The sequence below is a fragment of the Protopterus annectens genome, chromosome 1.part1, assembly GCF_019279795.1.
Source record: "Protopterus annectens isolate FY-2018-M chromosome 1.part1, PAN1.0, whole genome shotgun sequence".
NCBI classification, from domain to species: Eukaryota; Metazoa; Chordata; order Ceratodontiformes; family Protopteridae; genus Protopterus; species Protopterus annectens.
The window spans coordinates 1,097,633,644-1,097,651,210 of NC_056726.1; the positions used below are offsets into that span (position 1 = coordinate 1,097,633,644).

The 17,567-nt window shown below is 41.5% G+C and overlaps 1 protein-coding gene across 1 annotated transcript in view; it reads right to left on the reverse strand.

Moving 5' to 3' along the window:
* The window catches only part of LOC122815461 (extracellular calcium-sensing receptor-like), a 399,086-nt gene extending 383,877 nt beyond the window's left edge, over positions 1–15,209 (reverse strand). Inside the window, exons 1-2 of the mRNA XM_044087978.1 lie at positions 15,205–15,209; positions 14,404–14,692 (exon numbers count right to left, since the gene is read on the reverse strand). Coding sequence (XP_043943913.1) covers positions 14,404–14,692; positions 15,205–15,209 — 294 coding nt within the window. The remainder of the gene's footprint in view (positions 1–14,403; positions 14,693–15,204) is intronic.
* Between the last annotated feature and the right edge of the window lie 2,358 nt (positions 15,210–17,567).

The window sequence follows — 17,567 nt, forward strand, 5'->3', positions numbered from 1 at the left end:
TGGAGCTGAGGATTGCCGCCGAACCCATCTGTAAGAATGAACGGCGAGATAGAACAACTTCACATCATACATTTTAAAAATTACAGGCTTACTGCTTGAGCAGTATATTATTCTTTGTTAATCACATTTGCTTTACTGGTTTTATTCCAGTTGTAGAAAAGATTCAGGAACAGACATTCAATTAACAAAAGAACCACAATTTTCAAAGAAAGCTTTCATATTCTTGATCATAAATATATGTAGCTTTTATAAATGCTTCAACCACATTGCCTCAGCAAATGCAATATATAAAGAAAATTTAGAGTAATAAATCAAAGACTATATTTTGGGGAAGAAACAGAACACCCAAAGAATCCCTGGCAAACAACTTACTGGCAGTGTCATAAGGTCAGGACTGACTTTTAGACATGGGAAGTAAAGCTCATAATCACTGGCTACTACAAACTCCTCTTCTGTTCATTTCTGTTAATGGATATAAAAGTTAACCTGCATGTATGTCACTCTGAAAGCTATATCAAAATATGGCACAGGAATTTCAAGACCTACGTCAGAGGGATCTATATTATAACATCGAAGTTCAAAAACTTTTGAATGTTATAATATCGAACCATTTATTGCGAAAGCTGAGAATAGCGAAGCCTCGGAACATCGAAATTTTACCTAGGGTAAGATCTCGGTGGTCCGTGGCTTCGCTATTTACGGCAGTGTGGTGCAATGGTTACAGACCGAGTTTAGGGAAGTGAGCGAACGGAGGTTACAGATTGGGTTCAGGTAAGTGTGGTGCGATGGTTACTGACCGGGTTAAGGTAAGTGAGCGAACGGACTGGGTTAAGGTGAGTGTGCGGTAGTTAGGGACTTTAGGGTTTGGGCGCGGGTAAGGTGAGTGTGCGGTAGTGACAGACTTTAGGGTTAGGGGCGGGTTAAGTGAGTGTGCAGTAGTGACAGACTTTAGGGTTAGGGTGTGGGTCAGGTAAATGTGCGATTGTGTGGACGTGAGGGTTAGGATGGGGTAGGTGAGTTAGGGTTAGAGAGCAGGTAAGGTGAGTGTGCGATAGTTAGGGACCTTAGGTTAGGGCTGGGTTAAGGTAAGTGGGTAGCTAGTGGTGTATGTCTGGTTTAGTGTAGGGCTTCGTGAAGTGTATGTGTGTGGATTATTTATTTTGGTGTGCTTGAATTGTGTGTATGTTTGTTGAAACAGCAAATTTTTTTCCCTGGGAAACAATTTGCTATTCTGACTGTTCGGTTTTCTGGTGTTTTGATTGAATGGAGTCGATATTATAACAATCCATGTTTTTAGACTTCGATGTTATAATATAGACCCCGTCAGACTAAGTGTGTGTGTGTGTGTGTGTGTGTGTGTGTGTGTGTGTGTGTGTGTGTGTGTGTGTGTGTGTGTGTGTGTTTGTCTGTGTGTGTGTATGAGAATGAGATGTCTAGAGGCTGAGGAAAATGAGAAACTGTGACACCTGGAAGCTGAGGAGAATGAGAGGCAGAGGCAACATAAAAAGGAGATGCTGACTATTCACCAGGGTCATGGAGGTAACGGGGAAGGGAGTAACCAAACCCCAAAAGCAACAAAGGTCAGTAAATTTCTTCCACAGTTTATAGAGGGGGATACTTTTAATAGTTTCATTCATATGTCTGAAAGGGTATGTAAACAGAATAATGTTGGCCAAGGGCTCTGGGTATGGTTTCTGAACCCCTTACTCCATGGTAAAGCTGTAAATGTTATTTCTAAACTGTCTGATACTGATTGTTTAAATTATAATATTGTAAAAAAACTGTTTGCTAAAATGTTTTAAGATAACACCTGAAGCTTATAGAAAAAAAGTTTTCTGAACATAGATGCAAGGCAGACGAAATTGTGTGTAAATATGTTGCTAAACTAAACACTTATTTTAATAGGTAGGTGAGTGGATGTCAGGTCACCACTTTTGAAGGGCTGGCAGACCTTTAGGTGAGGGAACTAGCCCTTAGCACTTTGCCTGTGGACATGATAATCTGGTAGACTGATAGACAATGCACTACTTCAGATGAGTTGGGGAAGAAGGGAGACCTATATCTAACAATCAGGGCATCACTGCACAGGAAAGGGACACCCTTTGCTGCTTATGTGTCTAAGGGAACCCATGGTGGGCAGCCCAGACTGCCCCAACAGAGTACTCTAGTAGTAGAGGAAGCCACCTGTCCAGGTACACATCCAGGACCAAGGGTTAAATGTTTTATATGCAACCAGTGGGGCCATGTAGCATATAGATGTCCATGGAGGCAAAGCAGGGAATAAAAGCTGGGACAGCCAGTAAGTGGGAATGATAAAACGGCAACAGTAGCTTTTCTCAAAACAACAAGGGTACCAAACTACCACAAGAAGTTATATCCTATATTAGTGGATGGGAAAGAGGCCACTGCTAAAACAGACACAACCTCTGACCTAATCACTGTGAAGCCTGCAATGGTTACAGATGAGCACTACATGCTTGGGCAGTCGACTCCAGTCAGAGCTTTAGGAGGGACCCCATTCCAAACATATTTGGCTAGGGTTCACCTTGACTGGGACAGTGGAAAAGGAAGCCAGTAAGTAGGTGCATTTGAGGATAACCCTGCAGATGTCCTAATAGGGAATGATTTTGATAATGCAGTACCATGTGTTCCTGCAGTTATACACAATCAGGCTTGGAGATAAGCATGTGGGACTGGTAGCCTGGGGGAGACCGAGAGAGACTGCACACTTGCAGCCAGGACTGGTGAGCTGGTTACCTCAGGGAGGGAACACCCTGTAGCAGTGAGACTGAAGGTGAGCCACAGCTGCTTGTGGGTACTAATGTTCCCTTGGACAGAGTGACTGCAAGGGCAAAGGTGAGTAGTAGTACTTAGGTTGACAGTGAGGCACCACTGCAAGAGAATTCCAGACTTCCTGTGGAAGGGGAGCTGGGAAGAGTTACAAAGAGAGAGCTGAGACAGGCTCATCTATCAGACCCTACATTACAAGGCCTGCGGGAGGTAGCTAGTGAGGCACCTGACTCTCAAGGGAAGGGGGAATGTGTATACTGGGACAGAGGGTTACTGTATAGAGAGTGGACCCCTGAGTGAGGGCTAGAGGGTGAGAGAATACAGCAGTTGGTAATGCCCAGAGTCTACGGTCTGGCATTTCTAGCCATAGCCCATGATATTTCCTTTGCAGGTCATATGGGCATAAATCATACAAAGAGACATATTATGCAGAACTTCTATTGGCCTGGGATTTCCAGAGATGTAACAGGGTACTGCGGGACCTGCTGACAGTGCCAAAAGGTAGGCAAGGCAGGAGACAAGGTGAACGCTCCTTTGATGCCTTTGCCTGTTATTGAAGAGTCATTTCAGAGGGTAGCTATGGATATCGTGGGGCCTCTATGTACCCCATGTTCCACAAGGAAAAAGTATATCATAGTGGTAGTAGATTATGTTACCAGATAGACTGGGGTGGTGGCTCTGTCCTCCATTGAGGCACTAAAGGTGGCAAATGCTATGTTATGATTTTCAGCAGAGTAGGTTTTCCAAAAGAAATACTGACTGACAGAGATGCCAATTTCATGTTAGACCTGCTGGCTTGTCTGTGGACGTACTGTGGGGTGAAAAACTTAAAGACCACACCTACCATCCTAGACTAATGGTCTTGCTGAGAGGTTAAACTCTACACTCAAGTCCATGCTGCAGGCATTTGCAGACCACTATAAGAGGGAGTGGGACAAATATTTGCCCCATCTGTTGTTTGCTTACAGAGAGGTGCCCCAGGAATCCACAGGTTTTTTCCCCCTTTGAGTTGCTGTATGGGCATAGGGTGAGGGGACCTCTAGATTTGATTTGAGATAAGTGGGAGGATGAGTGTGAATCCCACAAGGAGTCTGTTGTGGCATATGTCCTAAATCTCAGGACAAGGCTCGGGGAACTCATGGGCTTGGTCCAGGAGAACCTGGCAGAAGCCCAGTGGCAGAAAAAGGTCTAGTAGTACAGGAATTCTCGAGCTAGAAGGTATGCTGAAGGGGAGCAGGTAATTGTCCTCATTCCTGTCAGACACAACAAGCTGCAGGCAATCTGGGAGGGACCCTACAAGGTGGTAAGGAAGGTCAGTGATATTAACTATATGGTAGAACTGCTAGTCAGGAGGCAGGGGCACAAATTGCGCCATGTTAACATGATGAAACCTTACCATGATAGGGTGGTCCTTATGCTGAGTATTTGCAGTGGATGTCAGGAGGAGTCTGAGGGGGATCTGATAACTGATCTCCTCAGTGAGGCTTGGACTGACACCTCAGTGGAAGGGGTAGTACTGTCCCAGCAGCTAACCCCTAGCCAGGTTAAAAAAAATCTGAGCAGTGTTACAAGTGTTTGGGGACACGTTACTGGAAACCAGGGTGCACCCACCTGGTGTAGCATCATGCTGGATACAGGACTCCAAAGGCCTATTAAACAGGCCCCTTATAGGGTGCCTGACAGAGTCAAACTCTGAGGGAGGAGATACAGGAAATGTTACAACTAAGGGTAATTCAGCCATCCAGCAGTCCCTGGGCCTCCCCAGTGGTGTTGGTACCAAAGAAGGATGGCAGCACCAGGTCCTCTGTGGACTACAGCAAATTAAATAGTCACACAGCGTCAGATGCTTACACTAGGACAGATGAAGCCCTAGAGCAGCTGGGTGGAGCTAAATATTGTACCACTTTTAATCTTACCAAAGGTTAGTTGCAGGTGCCCTTGACTCCCAGTGCTAGAGAGAGGTAAGCCTTTGTGACTGTTTTTGGTTTGTATGAGTTCACGAAGATGCACTTTGGGATGAAAATGCCCCAGATACTTTCTAGAGGCTGGTAGATCATATCCTAGCAGGAGATTATGCCCTTGCTTACCTAGATGATATTGCCATCTGCAGCCATTCATGGACAGAGCACCTTCAACATGTCAGGGAGGTGCTGGGCAGACTACAGAGGACAGGGTTGAGCATTAAGCCCAGCAAATGTCAGGTGGGTATGGCAAAGGTCTCCTACCTCAGACATAGAGTGGGGAGTGCTAAGATTAGGCCAGAACCTGCCAATGTAGAAGCCATTCAGGCATGGCCTGCCCTTGTTACCAAAAAGCAGGTGAGGGCATTCTTAGGGACAGCAGGGTACTACAGAAAGTTTGTCCCCAGCTATAGTACCATAGCTGCTCCCTCACAGGCCTCACAAAGAAAAACAGGCCAGATAAGGTAGTGTGGACCCCAGTATGTGAGCGGGCATTCCAGAAGCTTATAGGAGCTTTGGTAGGACCCACTGTGTTAGCCAGTCCAAATTACAGCAAAGAATTTGTTGTGCAGGTGGAGGCTTCAAACCATGGGGTGGGGGCTGTACTTAGCCAGGTTTTCTCAGAGGGAGAAATGCAGCCAGTGGTATATCTCAGTCGTATGCTCCAACCCAGGGAGGAATGCTATGCCTAACCATAGTGTGGGCACTGCAGAAACTTTGGCCTTATCTGTATGGAAAGAAATTTATTGTAGTTACCGACCACAATACCATAACATAGCTACATCAAGGTAGCCAGCAAAATGCTAAGTTACTAATCTGGAGCCTAGGGTTGCAAGCATATATGACAGTGTCACACCCCAGTAGGGTTAGCAATGCCAACACAGATGGACTCTCAAGACAGGGAATGGGGTAAGATATTCCCAGATAGGCTCAACCATCTGAAGCAACATTTCTCAAGGGTCACTTGAAAAACTAGCTTGAGTTTTTAGTGGAGTGGGGGATTATGGCACTGCCAACCCAGCTATCTGGAATTTTGTAAATAATCATATGTCATTTGTGAATATTAATATGATCCATATGTTTGTCTTACAAATGTAAGAGAAGTATGTTATGTGTATACTAAAATACTGGTGTCGAAGTATGTTGAACAGGGGTTGTATAGCACTGAGTTTCAAGGATGTGTCCACAGTGTACCCTACTGGAAAAAAACTAAAATGTATATAAACTATATTCCTGTGCAAATGTATATTTTAATAGTAGCTAGAACATACAGAGTTAACTTACAAAACTTCAAGAAAATATGTTGAAATTGTTTTACAATTGTGTTATCTCTCAGTTTCAGTGAAACAGACACAATGTCTACAGCTAGAGGTGTTTCTACTGTCTTGAAACAGAAATAATTGCTAGGTTTCAAATGTAAAAGCATTTCATTGTTTTACAACATCCAAGTTCTGTAAACTTCTAAGAGATGTGCACTTCTCACACAGAGGTGTTAGATTCTAAGTTTCTGTTTAGCCTGTGAACTGATTTCAGGTGACAGAGAGTGATGTCATACAAGCTGACCCAGAAGTAATATTTGATATTAACTTAAAAACTCTCTCTGAGAGAGAGTGTGCATTTTGTATTTTGTCTTGGACTTAGAAACACCACCTTCTGCACTTCTGCCTGTGTGTTGTCTGTAATATTCAGGGCATAGTATCTTTTAGATATAGATAGAAATATAGTAAAGATTAGTTTAGATGTTTTCTGTATTTATTTGAGACTGTCCTGCAATATTGTTTTAAAGTATTTCCTGTGATTCTGAATACTGACCTAACTGTGTTGTTTGAGTATTGTCTTGTTCTTTTATTATTTATTATTAAATATATTTAAACTTACCTTTGTGGCTGATATTTTTGAGACATATTTAAGCTCTTAGAGTACTTGCATGTGTATTTGGTGACACTGTACAGGCCAGTCCAACAGCCTTGCTTGGTCAAAAACAACCATTTGGATTAATAGCAACATTACACAGTAGGATTGGTCACCCTTTGTAAGGGTGTTAGAGTAGCTGATAAAGAGCTGGCTGGTGGCAGTGATAACTACCTTATAGTCTGGGCAGTAGGGGGAATAGCTAGTAAACCTGGGCCAGATCTTCTCAGGTGTGTGTGTGTGTGTGTGTGTGTGTGTGTGTGTGTGTGTGTGCGTGTGTGTGTGCATGTGTGTTTGCATATAAATCATATCTCAAAGTGTGTGTGTGTGTGTGTGTGTGTGTGTCAACTACTTGGGCATGGACATGAAGCAATGGTTAGACAGAGACGGTGCTGGAGGTTTTGGCTTGGCCACTCGGCTGAATCTCAACCCTATAGCTGTGTCAGTGGGGAGTCTTATTGGGAATCTGGAGAAAGAGGGAAAACCAGCCCCAGACTTACTGACTGTGGTCTATGTGTGCTCTTAAGGGAAATTGTACTTTATTGTGTTTGTACTTGTCCTCCTCCCATTGTGTATGTCTTTCACTATTGCCAGTGGTGAGGACTGAGGCTCCTTGGTTGGCCAGTGCAGCAGCATCACAAAACCCACATTCATTGAAAATGCCTTTTTACCTTTGGGCTCTTTTCAAATCATAGTCCCCTTGCACACTTTTTTGGACCATACATGCATGTTTATGTTCTTTGATTCACCTTCCTGATTGTATTAAATTATATTTCCTGTGTAATACAGGACCTCTTGTTGGAGTGTGTTTTAAATTTGTAGTTTTGAACATTTTTCCAGTAAGCAATGAAACAAAACGTATGAGCCAATAATGACAAAACTGTCATGTTCATAGCATTTCATCAATAAAAGGTTTAATGTCTGTCTTTACAATCCATTAATATTAGTTAATATGCATAATTTCCACAGAAGTAAAAGTCATCTGAACAATTCCTCATTAAAGAGATCTGTAACTAATAAAGAGGTTGCTGCTAGAAACATTTTTATACTTCAGTGTTTCATCTACAAATTCAGTGCCTGCTGCCCTTGAAGAATAAATTGTTTGTTACATTAAAAAATGGTAAGCTGGTAATATTACAATAGGGAATGGATGGCAAACTGACAACAGTGCGGGCTCACTCCGCTCCCCTCCCTACCCCCAATTCCCACCCACCCCCAGGGGTCCTACTCTTATACCTCTCTGAACACACATCCTACTTCTTTCTTCCAATATCTTACCCTGCTTTATCCCGCTCCTCTGTTAACCACACCCCTTACCACCTCCTCCCCTTTTACCTCATTCCTTCCAAAATCCCTCCCTTATATCTGACCTCACAGCTCTATATTTGTCATCTACTTCATTTTTATTTTCTTATTTTTCTCTTACACTACCATTTTACACCCTCTTACTACCTCTTACTGGCCCTCTTTCTCTCCTCCCTCTCCTATTAGGCTTTATATAATTTCTCCTATCTTAGCCACTTCTAGTATCTTCCTTAACTCCTACTATAATACTCTCTAACTATGCCTCCCAACTTCCCTACTATGCCCACACTTACAATTCCACTCCTTGCCATCCTGTTCTCTGCATACCTTCTTACCTTCTTTGAAAACCCTCTTTCTGCCCACTCCATCTACCCCAATAAACACACATCTACCCTTACAAATACTTCTCCCATTTTACACTCCAACATTACCTTTAACCCCAACTATCTCTTACCTAAATACCACAGACTCTCCCACCTTAAGTATGTATATCCTACCAATAAGAAACTAATACTTCAAATCTTTCTAAAGAACCATTTAATAACTAAACCTAATCTTATTACATTACAAGATGGAGACATCCACCCTAATCCTGGGCCAGCTTATCCCTCTCCCAAAACTAATTCACCTAAAATCTATGACTCCCTCCTTATTGGACACCTAAACATTCATAGTACAAATAACAAAATAGCTCAATTACATGCCCTCCTTGATATTCATTCGTTTGACATTCTGTGCCTCTCAGAGACCTGGCTCAAACCAGAAACAAAAGACACTGAGATCACACCCCAAGGATATAGCATAATAAGACTTGACCGACCAAAACGTAAAGGTGATGGAGTAGCAATTCTTTTTAAGAATCAGCTTAATATCTCTACTCTTCCAGCCTATCCTACCCCAGATTGCAAAGTAGAAGCCATCATAACAAAACTCCAAATAAACACCAAGAAATCCCTTTACATTATCTGCATCTACTTACCTCCAGGAAACAATATACCCATACTAGAACCCTTTCTCAGCTGGGTATCTACTACTTACCCCCAAGAAACTATAATTCTAGGTGACATCAATGTTGACTGGAACACTATCAATGCAGATAATCCTTCCTCTCATATGAACCTATATGGTTTCACCCAGACTATCACTTCAACCACTAGAATCAACAAACCTAACAATAAAGAGAGTATTTTAGACTGGATACTCATAAACAAAATCAAACATGCCTACAAAGCAGGAACCCTGCCTGATGATATAAGTGATCATGCTTTAACCTTTATTACTAGAGAAAGAACTGATTTCCCAAACCCCCCTAACATTCAAAAAATACGCTCTACTAAAAATTTTAACATAGACCTATTTCAAAATGAACTCAGCAAATGCAACTGGAGCCCCCTGAAATCTCTTCCCTTGAAAAGATGGCTCTCTAAAGAAACTAAAGCACACAGAGTCAGATGCTTACCCCATGCCTAGGACAGATGAAGCCCTAGAGACTGGTGTGGCTATCTTACCACTATTAATCTTACCAAAGGTTACTTGCAGGTGCCCTTGACTCCCAGTGCTAGAAAGAGGTAAGCCTTTGTGACTCTTTTTGGTTTGTATGAGTTCATGAAGATGCGCTTTGGGATGAAAATGCCCCAGATACTTTATAGAGGCTGGTAGATCATATCCGAGTAGAGGATTATGCCCTTGCTTACCTGGATGATATTGCCATCTGCAGCCATTCATGTCCAAAGCACCTTCAGCATGTTAGGGAGGTGCTGGGCAGACTACAGAGGGCAGGGATGAGCATTAAGCCCAGCAAATGTCGGGTGGGTATGACAGAGGTCTCCTACCTCAGACATGGAGTGGGGAGTGCTAAGATTAGGCCAGAACCTGCCAATGTATAAGCCATTCAGGCATGGCCTGCCTTTGTTACCAAAAAGCAGGTGAGGGCATTCTTAGAGACAGCAGGGTACTACAGAAAGTGTGTCCCCAACTATAGTACCATAGCTGCTCCCTCATAGGCCTCAAAAAGAAAAGCAGGCCAGATAAGGTAGTGTGGACCCCAGTATGTAAGTGGGCATTCCAGAAGCTTATAGGAGCTTTGGTAGGACCCACTGTGTTAGCCAGTCCAAATTACAGCAACGAATTTGTTGTGCAGGTGGAGGCTTCAAACCATGGCGTGGGGGCTGTACTTAGCCACGTTTTCTCAGAGGGAAAAGGGCAGCCAGTGGTATATCTTAGTCGTAGGCTCCGACCCAGGGAGGAATGCTATGCCTAACCATAGTGTGGGCACTGCAGAAACTTTGGCCTTATCTGTATGGAAAGAAATTCACTGTAGTTACCGACCACAATCCCATAACATGGCTACATCAAGGCAGCCAGCAAAATGCTAAGTTACTAATCTGGAGCCTAGAGTTGCAAGCATATATGACAGTACCATACCACATTAGGGTTAGCAATGCAACACAGATGGGCTCTCAAGACAGGGAATGGGGTAAGATATTCCCAGATAGGCTCAACCCTCTGAAGCAACATTTCTCAAGGTTCACTTGAAAAACTAACTTGAGTTTTTAGTGGGGTGGGGGATTATGGCACTGCCAGCCCATCTATCTGGAAATTTGTAAATAATCATATGTCATTTGTGAATATGAATATGATCCATATGTTTGTCTTACAAATGTAAGAGAAATATGTTATGTATATACTAAAATGCTGGTGTAGAAGTGTGTTGAATAGGGCTTGTACAGCACTGAGTTTCAAGGATGTGTCCACAGTGTACCCTGCTGGAAAAGAACAAAAATGTATATAAACTATATTCCTGTGCAAATGTATATTTTAATAGCTAGAACATACAGAGTTAACTTACAAAATTTCAAAAAAATACGTTGAAATTGTTTTACAATTGTGTTATCTCTCAGTTTCAGTGAAGCAGACACAATGTCTACAGCTAGAGGTGTTTATACTGTCTTGAAACAGAAACAATTACTAGGTTTCAAATGTAAAAGCATTTCATTGCTTTACGACTTCCAAGTTCTGCAAACTTCTAAGAGATATGCACTTCTCACACAGAGGTGTTAAATTCTAAGTTTCTGTTTAGCCTGTGAACTGATTTCAGGTGACAAAGAGTGATGTCATACAAGCTGACCCAGAAGTAATATTTGATATTAACTTAAAAACTCTCTCTGAGAGAGAGTGTGCATTTTGTATCTTGTCTTGGACTTAGAAACACTACCTTCTGCACTTCTGCCTGCGTGTTGTCTGTAATATTCAGGGCATAGTATCTTTTAGATATAGATAGAAATATAGTAAAGATTAGTTTAGATGTTTTCTGTATTTACTTGAGACTGTCCTGCAATATTGTTTTAAAGTATTTCCTGTGATTCTGAACACTGAACTAACTGTGTTGTCTTGTTTTCTTGTTGTGTTTGTCTTGTTCTTTTATTATTTATTATTAAATATATTTAAACTTAACTTTGTGGCTGATATTTTTGAGACATATTTAAGCTCTTAGAGTACTTGCATATGTATTTGGTGACACTGTACAGGCCACTCCAACAGCCTTGCTTGGTCAAAAACAACCATTTGGATTAATAGTAACATTACACAGTAGGATTGATCACCCTTTGTAAGGGCGTTAGAGTAGCTGATAAAGAGCTGGCTGGTGGCAGTGATAGCTACCTTATAGTCTGGGCAGTAGGGGGAATAGCTAGTAAACCTGTGCCAGATCTTCTCAGGTGTGTGTGTGTGTGTGTGTGTGTGTGTGTGTGTGTGTGTGTGTGTGTGTGTGTGTGTGTGTGTGTGTTTGTATATAAATCAAATCTCAAAGTGTTTGTGTGTCAACTACTTGGGCAGGGACATGAAGCACTGGTTAGACTGAAACGGTGCTGGAGGTTTTGGCTTGGCCACTCGGCTGAATCTCAACCCTATAGCTGTGCCAGTGGGGAGTCTTATTGGGAATCTGGAGAAAGAGGGAAAACCAGCCCCAGACTCAATGACTGTGATCTGTGTGTTCTTAAGGGGAAATTGTACTTTACTGTGTTTGTACTTGTCCTCCTCCCATTGTGTACGTCCTTCACTATTGCCAGTGGTGAGGACTGAGGCTCCTTGGTTGGCCAGTGCAGCAGCGTCACAGAACCCACATTCAATGAAAATGCCTTTTTACCTTTGGGCTTTTTCAAATCATAGTCCCCTTGCACACTTTTTAGGACCATACATGCATGCTTATGTTCTTTGATTCACCTTCCTGATTGTATTAAATTATATTTCCTGTGTAATACAAGACCTCTTGTTAGAGTGTGTTTTAAATGTGTAGTTTTGAACGTTTTTCCAGTAAGCAATGAAACAAAACGTATGAACCAATAATGACAAAACTGACATGTTCAGAGCATTTCATCAATAAAAGGCTTAATGACTGTCATTACAATCCATTAATATTAGTTAATATGCATAATTTCCACAGAAGTAAAAGTCATCTGAACAATTCCACATTAAAGAGATTTGTAACTAATAAAGAGGTTGCTGCTAGAAACATTTTTATATTTCAGTGTTTCATCTACAAATTCAGTGCCTGCTGCCCTTGAAGAATAAATTGCTTGTTACATTAAAAAATGGTAAGGTGGTAATATTTCAATAGGGAATGGATGGCAAACTGACAACAGGTTTGTTGTTACTAGGCATCTCCTCCAAAGGAGAACATACTTAGCACCCCACCCCCCTTAAAGTACAACACAGTATGAACAGACCATCTAGATGATGCGTGAGTGGAACCCACAGTCATCTGCATCTAAAGCAAGCATGTTACCTGCTGTGCTACTGACAGTGCTCTAAAATCGTTTAGCACAAGATTGATAATTTGCTAAACAACAGTCGCACATTGTAAACAGACTTAGTATGAGCAGCAGGAAACTTCTCTTCCTTCGAGACTCTCAACTCCTTATAAAACACATGACATTTGATTCCTTGTAAAATGCACTTGACACTTAAACATTCCTTTCAACTTTGTAGCACAAGAAATCTGCACAAAGACAAAATTAATGGAGGGATAACGTCACAAAACTAGGGACACATTTTAAATATTGCTTGTATAATCTTAGAAAGTTGCTAGAATAAAATGCTTTGTGTTACCAAGCATCTTCTGAAGGATATGCGGACTGAAACTAAAATAGCTGTCATTATTTAGTGAATTCAGTCCTCACTGATTTGCTGAAAAAACACAAGTTTTATGACGACAGACCTACAATATAAGGCACAAATCTGGACACTTGAGGGCCATGCACTCAAGTCCTTGAAATTTAAGTGGTGGTTGGGGTAGAAGATTCAGGCTGTTGTTTCCTTCCAGTACCTAAGGTACAAAGTTTGAGTCTGAGCAAATTATCTGGCAGTTAGCCCTAATTGGGGTATTTCACACACACACACTCAAACACACACACACACCCACACACACACACACACACACACACACACACACACACACACACACACACACACACACACATACACACACACACACACACACACACACACACACACACACACACACACACACACACACACACACACACACACAAACACACTTTCTTGTTGTAGAATAAAAAGATGCTTTTATGGAAGCGGCAGCACTAATCTGTCCAGCAGTGAGTCTGAAGCAGCAGCATTAGAATGGAACATTAAACTCTACAAGGAAAGGAAGAACAGGAAGAAGTCTGTGCGATGACGCATGCACATATGCAACAGGTATGTGTGATCAGATGCAAAAGTCCTACAAAACAGAAATAACAAAAAAAACACATATGTTTGTTTTAAAGATAGTGTGATGGTCCCTGGGCAAGCAGATCCTTCCCGGCCCATAGGGCACCCCTCTCAATCAGTGGGCCCTAGGCGATTGTCTTGTTTGCCTAGTGATGGATCTGTCTCTGCCCAGTCAGCCTGGATTTGACTCCCAGTATAGGAGTGGGACTCAAGACTTCTCCTGTGATTTGTACATTTGATACTGTGCTCTCCAGATTGTGTAACAAGAATTAATTTTGATTCATACTTTAACTGGTTGTTAAGTAAAAATGAAATAAAAGACAACTAGCCAAGTGAGAAGTCAGACAGAGAAGGTAACAGATAAGACCAATGCACACTGAAATTAAGGAAGTGAAAAGAACTAGCTGAGAAACTGATAAACTGATATGTCAGCTCTGTTAACTGTGATAGTGTTGATTGATTGATTGATTTTTTGCAGAAAGTTAAGGAAAGTAAGCAATACATACAGCTATACAACGGTCTTCTGTAACACATCCTTACTTGCATGTTCTTTCTGCTATTACAAAGTTCTATACACTGGTTTACACTCATCGCACTGTAATGTGCATATGCACATTTATTCTAAGCTTTTACATTCTATAATCGACTAATAGGCCATTAATCAAATAGCTAGAATATTACCTCAGAGACTGCCTTCAAACCTTACCTGTGGATATTGATAAATTGTTAATATTCTTGCAACTGTGGGGGACGTTATTGAGGAGTCACCTATTATTCCAGACAGACTTTTATTGACAAGGCATCTGTAATTTGGAACAAGTGCTTTGTGTCCTGATATCATGGCAATCACACCAGTAAACCCTCTTGCCTCTGAATAACAGGAATCATAAAGTTGTAATCCCAGAGTGATATTTGGCAGCAGATGCATGTTTTTATTTATAACATCAACAGCATAAATCACAGCTAGAACATATTGGTAGGTTTCTGTATAGAAACTAGAAAAAAAATGCCATTTTATTTATAAATTCATATGTGAAAGCATACAGACGTATTATTTTTATACAGCTGCTGTCCCTTTGCAATAGTTTTAATTATAAAATACATTCAGAAATATATTTAAAAATAAACACAACACAACCTCCTTATGAACATAAAATTATCAGCAAAATGATATTTATTATTCACAAAAGGGGAAAACTTTGTCAGTGCTGTTCTAGAGATACTTATTTTTTGTGAAACACCAATAATCCACCCGTTTCCAATGGTTCCACCTCTAGAATAACTCTGTGCTGTCTTTATTTGTCCTGTTAAATTACTAAGCCTTACCAGGGGTAATATTGGTTGAAATTAGGAACCTGCCTTTAATCATTCAAGGTGTTTTCTACATACAAATAAATAAGTTTAAAAAAGCTGACAATAAAATCAAGGAGCATTCTACAGAATGACCAGAAAGATCCTCAGAGGTAAACTATCAATGCAAGATAACTTAATGAAGAATTTTAATTACACCATGTTATATAAATAATATAAATTGTTTTGTTTTGTTTTTTCACTTTATATTTTTTTAATTTTAGTAGTTTACTTGCATTTAATACATTTTTTATAATAAAGTTTAAGAAATGAGCAAGGTTCAGTTTTGAATGACTTGCAGGACTATAAATAAACAAATGAAAGTGAGAAATGCCTGTTACATTCAATAAATCTTTGTCCTTTGCTATGCACTGTTTGTTTTGAAACAAGGAAATTCAGTAAAACTCCATTCACAAAGAAATGACCTTAATTTTTACAACTGACATCCAAAGTACTGAATTGGTAAGAATATAAGAATGACCACCAAAAGTATCCAATGCCACTGAACAAATAAACCCAAAGAAAAAAAAAAAAACTCAGATAATAAAAACATGGGGCCGGATTCACGAAGGCTTGCATGGAGTCTAAGAGTAGAGTAAGACTCCATGCAGCCAACATGTCTGCCGAGCGATCCAGGAACAGCCGGCAGGGGCATGCAAGACAGCTCCTAAAACTCCTCTTACATGGACAGGGCTAGGATATGCAAATTACCTCATTTTCTGCTGAAAGGTATGCAAATGAGTTAAAATTGTGATTCAGGAAACCCTAACCTGTCTGAGTAAGAGTAGTATTATTTGCAGAAATGTACTCCGTTGACAACTAGGTACGGTTCTGCAAATAGCAAAATGGAGCCGTGACAGCTCCAAAAAAAGGATACATCCTGTCGAGGAAGCATGCCAATGGCCAAAAATACAGACATTGGCAATGTCCACCGATGCAAATTTAAAATAAAATATTTTTTTTATCCCGATCGCCGATGTTTAAGCGTAGCACAGCACCACGCAAACGCGGTGTGCTCTAAAAAACAGAAAACCAATAAGTAAAATGCAGAAATGTGGATTTTACAGTAATCCCTAATATACAATGCAAGGGAATGGCAGTCCAAAGACAACATGGCTACCAAGTAGAGGTTGCTAAGGGGGGAAGCTCAGTCTAAGAGATGTAACCAAGCATTAGTAGGCAATCCTATGCAAATGAGGGTAAGAATAGTGAATTACAAGTTTACATAGCAAAAGAGCACCGTCAGTGGAGTGTAGGAGTAGGATAAGGGGTGTAACAGAGTAGAAGATAGGTGACATCATAAGGGGGGTATGTCTGAGAGAAGTGAAGCTCATTGGAGTAGAGTGTCATGTGTCTGCTGTCATTTACTAATCACTGGATGAGGTGTGTCAACAGGTACACTAGCTAAAGGCAAGAAATTGAAGGTGTATGCCGTGAACAACACCAAAGTTTATTGTAGAGATGCCTGCAACGTGTATGCGCGCATGTGCACGCCTGTAAAACCAAGTAAGCCTGTGTGCACGCGTGTGCACCTGTGTGCACATGTTTAAGCCAGAGTAAGCAAGTGTAAGAATGCTGAAACATGTGTAAGCGCGTTTGCACCTATGTGCGTGTTAGCAAGAATAAGCAAATTGTAGCCCGTGTAAGCATGTGTGCTCGAGTGTGAGCTGGTGTGCGTGTGTTTGCGTTTGTGTGCACGGCGCTGCCCCCCTGAGGAAACAGAAAGGGAAAATGAAGCACAACAAATAGTGGGAAATTAACCAGGGAGTACTAGCAGAGCTAGCAGGTGAAAACAATCAGAATCAGGTAATTACACAGGCAGTACACTAGCCCAGCCCAGTCCAGCACTTAAAACTCAGCAAACAACTTTCCACTATGTTTTTTTCAGAGACACTGCAACACTGCAGTAAGCTAATAGAAGTGAAAACTGAAAAAGCTTTACTGAGACAAAGAAATGTTAGGGGCTGCCATTGCTGTTATAAGGGGACATATGCAACATGCTGAGGGTGGTGACAATGAGCAACCCACAATGAGGAGATGGAGAAGAGTGTACAGGCCCAGGGTAACCTATCAGGGGCTAAATGAGCTGAAGATAGTGGAGCGTTATAGAGTGGACTGAGACCTCATGCAGCAAATAGTTGAGCTGTGTTGGCCATGCCTCACACACAGAACCAACAGAGGGGAACCCATCCCAGTGGAAACCAAGGTATGTGTTGGCCTAAGAATACTAGCAACAGGTACCTTCCAGAGACCAACTGGTGATATGATGGGGATTTCACAGGCATCAGCATCCAGGGTACTGCACCAGTTCCTGAATGCCATGTCAGCACATGTCGGTGATCATGTATATTTCTCCAATTCCCGTGAGGTATTGGCCAGCAATATGCATCTCTTCCAGCAAATAGCGGAATACCCTGAGGTAGTGGGTGCAATAGACTGCATGCACATTCACATCAAAGCACCAGCTGGTGAGCGGGGTAGGGTCTACTATAACCGCAAGGGTTACCCCTCCATCAACTG